The sequence below is a fragment of the Mytilus edulis genome, unplaced genomic scaffold, assembly GCF_963676685.1.
Source record: "Mytilus edulis unplaced genomic scaffold, xbMytEdul2.2 SCAFFOLD_1497, whole genome shotgun sequence".
Taxonomy (NCBI): domain Eukaryota; kingdom Metazoa; phylum Mollusca; class Bivalvia; order Mytilida; family Mytilidae; genus Mytilus; species Mytilus edulis.
The window spans coordinates 15,953-24,079 of NW_027267541.1; the positions used below are offsets into that span (position 1 = coordinate 15,953).

At 29.9% G+C, this 8,127-nt stretch overlaps 1 protein-coding gene across 1 annotated transcript; it reads right to left on the reverse strand.

Annotated features, from left to right (window-relative positions):
* Positions 1 to 1,153: 1,153 nt before the first annotated feature.
* On the reverse strand, positions 1,154 to 7,594 carry LOC139505623 (protein Hikeshi-like). The gene is given in 5 exon segments (XM_071295113.1): positions 1,154 to 4,734; positions 5,537 to 5,641; positions 6,382 to 6,420; positions 6,423 to 6,510; positions 7,483 to 7,594. Coding segments are annotated over 5 exon segments (585 nt in total). The 5' UTR covers positions 7,513 to 7,594; the 3' UTR covers positions 1,154 to 4,411.
* Between the last annotated feature and the right edge of the window lie 533 nt (positions 7,595 to 8,127).

An 8,127-nucleotide genomic window follows, 5' to 3' on the forward strand; every position in this document is an offset into this window, starting at 1 on the left:
TAGTAGAGCCAGATATGCATTCTGTCAATTATAGCTCATATCAAAGAGAAGGTCAATCAGCCTGAAAACGAAGATCAGAATATACACCAGCAATATGAAGACAGTTCTTCTATATGGGGCAGAATGCTGGAGAATTATCCAATCAAACAACACCTGCTTGTGGAAAATCTATAAGATCTTTTGGTCAAATGAAATAACCATCAAAGACCTGTACCGCAGAGCCAATCAGTGTAGAGAAATTAAAAGGAAAAGACAGCGTTGGATTGATCATGTATTGAGAAAAGGAAATGAGGATATCATCAAGATTTCTTTCCGATGGACCCCTAATGGTAGATAACAAACATTCTGTCAAACGACCAAGACGACGACAACGTCATACCATTATACGATCCCCAAAATTTGTTTGCCGTCGTGTAAAAATTGCCCAAAACTGATTATTTGAGTGAATTTTCTAAGTCCAAGGACCATACCTGTACACAAAATTATCAGACCAGAACAAAATTCAAACTTGTCATGATAACACAATATACCATGATTCAAATTAATATCTTCAAGTATGACGAAAAAAGTGGGGAAAACTGATTTGCCAGATTGACAGATGGATGGACAAACAGACAGACAGACAGATGGAGTGCAAACCCAAAGTCCTCTTCGACCTCGTCCTTAGGGGACTAAAAAGAGGAAAACTAGAAGAGTTCTAGAGTAGAATGGTAGAAACTGAGATAAACAACCTTTGAAAGACCTAAAAGGAGATTAAGAAGGCAAAAGACAGGCAAATTTGGAGGGGACTTGTTATGGCCTAATATGCTGACAGACTCGAGAAGGATGAGTTGACTGGTGAGAAAAATAGATTAATTGATCAGATTGTACATCAAATACTCTGGATTAATTTATTTTCATGGATTGAGGAAAAATAGCATTCTCCTGGATATTTGATTTAGTGGCTTTGGCAATCTGTGCACACAAAGCCATAGAAAATTTGTAATTCATTGAACATTTGTTTTGTGCTTCACTTCTACCAACGAAACCCACAATTTAGTATCCAACGAATAATAATGAATCCTCAGTAATCATAAAATATCAAGACCTTAGACCAAGAAGGATTCCATTATAGATTCCAAATTAATATCAGATGGCATACAAAATAAGTTAGTTCACAAATAACATAGTTTTATTGCTACTCCTTAAGGGAAAACATTTCATTAATGAAACAGATAAAAGCACTAGTAAAAAATCCTCATTGTGATACATAACAATTGTCTTCTCTTTAACACAAACAAGCAGACTGGTATGGTTAAATAAATGGCACATGATTTTTCAATATAGTTTTTCCTATGGCAAAAAGTGAAACAATCCTAGACATTTAAATCTTATAATGCAAATAGATAAACTTAATTCTTGACAAATATCAAACAGATAGATGACACTCATAATAATTATTTAACTAATTTTTTGCAACATGATGTGAAATATGTATGATAATACATTGAAATTTGAAAATATGATAATTGAGATCACTAAAAAAAAAAAAAAAATTGAGCTGATTTAGCAGTACATGTAGTAAATGCACCAATATGATGTTCCTTCAAACATTCATATGGCACAAAATAATAAAGATTATGAGCCGTGGTTTTTGAATGGCAAACAGTTATTAATTTTTAGTGACCTTTCTAATAACAATACTAAAGCAGACAAAGCACATTTAACCTGAGCGTAAACTATTCCTTTAATCCTCTAAGTTCTATGGTTTTATACAACAAGTACAAGTAACAGTCCTTTATGGCTCTGCAGTAATTTAACCAAAAAAAAGTTATTGAAGTTGAAACATTGAACATCTACCTTTAATGCCACAGATTAATGTAACCTTATAAAAGAAAGATATTTAAAACATATTTCCTTTAAACATCCCAAACTAACTGATATTTATAATTGATTTAAACCACAACTCATGCCCAAAATTTATTTATTCAAGCGGAGTATTATATTATTATCAGTTGCAACACAGTTCTTTAGGAAAAAATAAAAATAGTAAAATCAAACCTTAGAAAAATTATGAAGCCATTTTTATAAGATATGCTTTAAATAGTTTACACATTTTTTTATTTTTTTAATGAATGTAAGATACAAAATATTTTACATTTTTACATAGCCATTTCATTATAAAAAATATAAATATGCACCATAGTTTTCTTACAATTCTGGAGGTGAAATCTTTTATTGGATTTCATAACTGTCTAAACAACAAACTAATTGAAAGCATAACCTTTTACAATAAACAAAACTAAACATCAATATAAAAACAAATCTAGCACATTGCAAAACACATAAAAAAATATGAACACATTTCTTCAACTTTCAAATCTAAGCTACAGACATTAAACTATAATAGAATCATGGTCATTTTATAATGTGTATGTTTTGTTTTTCATTGTACAATACTATTTCAATCAATTCATCAATTATTCTCAAAGCATCTGCAACAGATTAGTTTCAAAGTTTCAAAAAACTGTTTATTCATGTTCAAGTACCTAACTATTTCAGTGGCAACATTCTAAGTCTTTCCCAATATGTACAACCTGTCTAGCTTTACCAAAGTAAATTGATTCTATAACATACTATATGAATATGGTATGGTTTTATCAGCTTTGTAAATTTGGTTAATGGGGTGTCGAATAACAAACACAAGTACAATGTACTGCAATAATGGATTAGTTATATGCATACATTGGCCAATTTTTTTGGTTGGTTATTGCTTTAGTTTCAAAATATAAATACAAAATCAGTTGACTTTAATCACTCCACACAAGCTATGACTAAGTAACTTCTTCACTTTCAAAATTGGCATTCATCAAACCAAAAGTTTACTCGATTTGACATACACATGTATGAATCTATTTGATACTATATTTACTGGGAATTTCGGTTAAACTATTTTTTGCAACAATTATATTGTTTTATAATATGTAAATTAAACACAGCACATTAGATCTAGACATGACACTGTTGTGTTGTCATATCATTTCCCATGGCAGTGTGGTTTTTATTAGTCAAAACGTAATATACAATGTACTATTTAATCAAGGTTTTTCAATGAATACATCTATCTATGGGCAATTGTAATCATAAAACAAATTATATTTTAGATCAGTATTAGAAAAACCTTGTTCAAACTCTTAAAATGTGTCCTTAACAAAATAAATGAAGTAAATATTAAATCAAATACCTCCAGTTCGTAATTTTCAAACAATTAGAGCGATATCTAGAATTGGAAAGCAAATACTAGACGCATAAACTATATAAACATGTATGCAACTGGTTAGTTCGCTTTATATGTTATAATTTTTAAAACAATTAAAACAATTGTTATTTTTAAATGCAATAATGTTCTGGTAAATAAGTTTGATTTTTTTGCTTATTTTTAACCGACATTAGGTTTACCTGTATTTTTTAGTCAGTTCCTTAATTTTATTTGCGACCACTCTTGATGGAATTATAGTAGAATTGAACACTTAATTACACAATAAACAATAAACATACAAAACTAAAAATGTATTCTATTAAAAGTTGAAAGATTTTTTAAATGATTTTCAGTATAGTCAAAAAGTAAGTTTAGCATAATTTGTAAAAAATAACCCAAAATTTGTTCAATAACATGTCAAACACAAGATATAAGCATATATACAATGTATAATCAAAAGGATTCAGTAAAAAAAGCCATTCATAATTGTTTTAGTAAAACTTACAACAGTTTGGATATTTGATGAGTAAACCCTTATTTTGATCAAATTTATCTTAAGTTTAAATATTTATTCATAATTCTGATACATGAAATAGATTATTTAATTGACAAATTAGCATTATTTTAACAACCTGTTAGCACAAAAGGACTATATCACTGTAAGAGACAGAAAACTACCCTAAAACTAAAAGATGAATCTTTTGAAATAATGACAGAATTCATAGACCATAGAATACTCTAATGAAGCAATAGAGCTTAACAAATTAATTTAAATGGTTTATTTAAACCTAATCTTATTGTAACACGAATTTTATTGTTTATTTACTACAACAATATAATATAAGTTCCCTATTGGAATTTTGAAACAAGAACAAAAATCAAAGTCAACACTGCTCATTTGACCTTTTGAATTTGACCGGTCAGTTGCCATTTTGTCAAATTTACATGGTTAGTATAAATGTATATAAGAGCATGCACGCAACCCACATTTTAAAATTATATTTTAACTCATCCTTCTTTTTATAAGTCAGTTCTATTTTATTATCAACAATTGTAAATGCAAAATCAAAGACATTCACTGTCATTTTATGTGTCCTGAGCATATACAAATGTAAATTAGTATGAAGATTTTCTGTTAACAAATTATGAATGAAAGGAATATGTACATTTGTATTATGACCTCCAGAAAAAGGTGTTTTGTTGCAATCTTCGTTCAAAGTTCTGATACCAAGTCTGCACTGTACTTAATGGAACATATGTTTCTGTAGGATTCGGTGACATTTGTGCTTGAGTTTGTGTAAACGAAGTAGCAAAGTTGAAAAAGTTCTCTAACATCTTTCTTGAATATTCAACAAATGTTTCGGCTGTGGAGACTGCAGCTTGTGGTGATGGTGTCTGCTGAGAAAGTTCCTCCAGAGTTTCTATAGAGATGCCTATCTGTGCCATGTGGGACATGTGTGGTATACATTGGCCAAAAGGATTTGTACTATCAGTAGCTGTAATAAAAAAGAAAAACATTATATTCTGTTTTTATGCCTACAAGCATACAAAAAGATATTTTCCTTTGATCATTCGTACAACCTTTTATCATGTGTACCTTCAATAGTTACAAAACCTAATGGTTCAATAAAGTCTGTATAACTTGCCTGAACTTATTCCCATTTACCACTTCCAACCATCTTTAAGACCTATTTGATATCCTTAATTTCCTCTAATGAACTTTCAGAAATTTTCAATTTTCATTTTTAATTTGTACAGTTTAAAATAACATTTAGATGAAACTATATATACATTTTATAACAATAATAGTTAAGGATAGAAAATAGGGATAAGAGCAGATTCTCAGATCATACTCTTGAATCCCTGTACTGTGTTTCATGAAACTATTTGTTGTGGCAAGTGATTCCAATCTATGACTGTACACAGATAAAAGGAATGTATGACAAATGGAGCATATCCGGCATAGTAGTTTTTTTTTATCTTTGCAGATCTATTGGAAAATTTGGGAAACACAGATGTCTATGAACTCAATATCCAAAAAATACAGTCTGTTTAAAAGGAGGGGGGCCCAATACCTTTTTGTGTTAACCTGTTATTGCCCTTTTCAAGGTGTCGTTAACTGTTATCTGAGATCAATTTAAGCTGTTAACTGTTTGGACCCTCTATTGTCCCCCTTAAAAATGCATTATAACCTAATTTTTTCACTTTCTTGTTCCTTTGTTAATATAGTGGCTTTTACTCCTTGGTTATCATTCTACATCTCCTTACTTTTATATAAAATACATTTACTGTTTTTACCTGATTTGAGGTTTGTGACTTTAAAGATGGCACTTGGTTTTTGGTTAGCTATGACACCCAGTAATATCCACTGCTGGCCTGTAGGATTTGGGAAGGAGAAATAAACTGAAAAACAAATAGTAAAATACTAATTAATTGAAATTAACTTATGAAAAATTCCTAAACTTACAATGAAAGATAATTAATCCTTCATAATTTTCTACCAATCATTTGAGTTTCTTTTTTAATCCACATAATAGTCATTAATCTATGAAGTTACATGTGAGAGAAAAAGATAAGATTCATTGTAGATATCTGATTTTTAACATCATTTTTACCTTCAATTACAGTACTGGTAAGGTTAAAATAACCCTGACAAACTAGAAATAAATCATGATCATGAATATCAATCTTGAATTTCATAATCTAAGCAAAATAAATAATGCCAAATTAATCTGCACAGTGTAAAGAAAACTTCCATTAATGTAAATAGCAGGGAATTGATCTAAAGATCTTTCAGCAAATAAGAACACAGCAAAATAGACATGTACATATGTACATACAAATGTATAACAAGGCTTCATGTGTAGACAAGTTGTGAATAAGCAGAAACAACTGATATGTCTGACATCAATATTTAATGGACAAAACCAGTGACATTTAAACTGACTTATAATAGACAGACACAGCTGACTTATGCGGTATGGGCTTTGTTCAATGTTGAAGGCTGAACAGTGACCTATAGTTGTTGATTTCTGTGTTATTTTGGTCTCTTGTGGATGGTTGTCTTATTGGCAATCATACCACATCTTCTTTTTTTTATACATTAATAAACAATTTAGAAGTTTAAACTTGGTCACACTTACCTGCTCCCCCATATCCATCAGGAAAAGGAGTTTGTCCGTTAGAAAAATGGCTATGTGATTAATGCTGTCAGCATCTTCTACATTAAATACAAAATGAGTTTCATTTATCTGTTGTACTTCAGATTGCACCTGTAAATAGAAATGTATTTGTTAGTCAGTATAATCATCTGTATGTGTCAAAACTAGAGCTGAAATCAATTCACTGTATCAAAAACAACAAACAGTTGTGGCAACTTGCCATGTGCTTCATGTAACATGTGTAATAACTACTTTAATTTATGTGTGAACATTGTCATAATAGTGAAAGGAAATACTAAAGTAATTTGATGAATTTGAACTGTGGTCTTATGATAAGTTTACATGCCTCTGGCCTGTTGTATTTAGCTTATACTATTTAAATGAAAATATTTGATGAAATGCATCCTTTTCTCTTTCACCTTATTTTAATCACTGAAATCTTAAAATTCTGTATCAATTTGTCATTTTGTAACTTAAAACTAAAATTATATATACTTTGATATTTCACAAAACTGACAAACTTAACTCAGATATATCAGAAGCAGACAAATAGCGATAAGGTGTATGAATATAAAATAATTCTGATTCTAAAAAATATTATATTTTCCTCTCTTTATACATGTTACAAGTCCTAATAGCAATAAAATAACTGTGGAAATGACTTCCCAAAGCATGCGAGAACTGGCAGTATGAATGGAAAGAATATGGCGGAAACTGCAGTATAGTCAAAATGTCCTGTGTCAAAAATAACTGCCACAGTTTTTGGTCAAAACAAAAATTATTTGATCAACCAAGAAAAATTATGAGAAACAGGTAACAGGTGTTATTTGTGAAATAATGGCCAATAGAGTTTGAAATATAAATTTTATTTAAGTTGGTCATCTATGGATGTTGACCCTTTTCTATAAGGCTTGCGTGGTATCTATACGTTTAACCAAAGACTGAAAGAGTCTGGAAATTTCTGGAAAACCCATATTTATAGTGAAGATGAATATTGCATCCAAGAAATAATTTGGATGACGATGTTAACACAAGTACAGGAATATGCATGTGCAAGAGAACCCCTATGAAGAAAAAAATTACCAGACGTCCTGGTATCAGCAATCCAAACATTTTTTCTATTTTCTGCTCAAATTTCGTTTTGAAATGTGTTCTTCAATGTCAATGTTTATTTTGATATTTAACGCATTTCTCGTGTTCATTCTAAGCGCAAAAGAGATGACGATTGTTTTTCTAAAACCAAAGCCAAACCCGTCATGAAGAGAAATTCATTTTTTGAAAGTTTTCCTAAAAATATTTCTGGATGTTTGATACAATGCATCAATTCAAAACATTTTTTTTACAAATTTTAAATGAAGCAAAAACTCTTTGTAATATAAAATATGTGAGTGGTAATTATTTTTTTGGTATTGACATCCCTTTCGATAGCCTCTTTAAGACAGAAATAAAATTATCTGTAACAACAAATTTGAATGGCTATGGAAAATATTCCGCGAAAAAAAGGAAATTTGGTGATCTAAATTAAAAGTGCTTCATTTTTTATTATTGTTATAAAAAATTGAAATTAATCATATATTTGTCACATTTATTTAATTCTGCCAGGATACACACTTATTTCAACAAGATAGAGTAGCATAAAATAAATATGCAAATGACCTCTGAATTACACGAAGGAGTATTAACCAATCAGAAAATTGTTGACTTAATAACTATTCACATGTTACACGT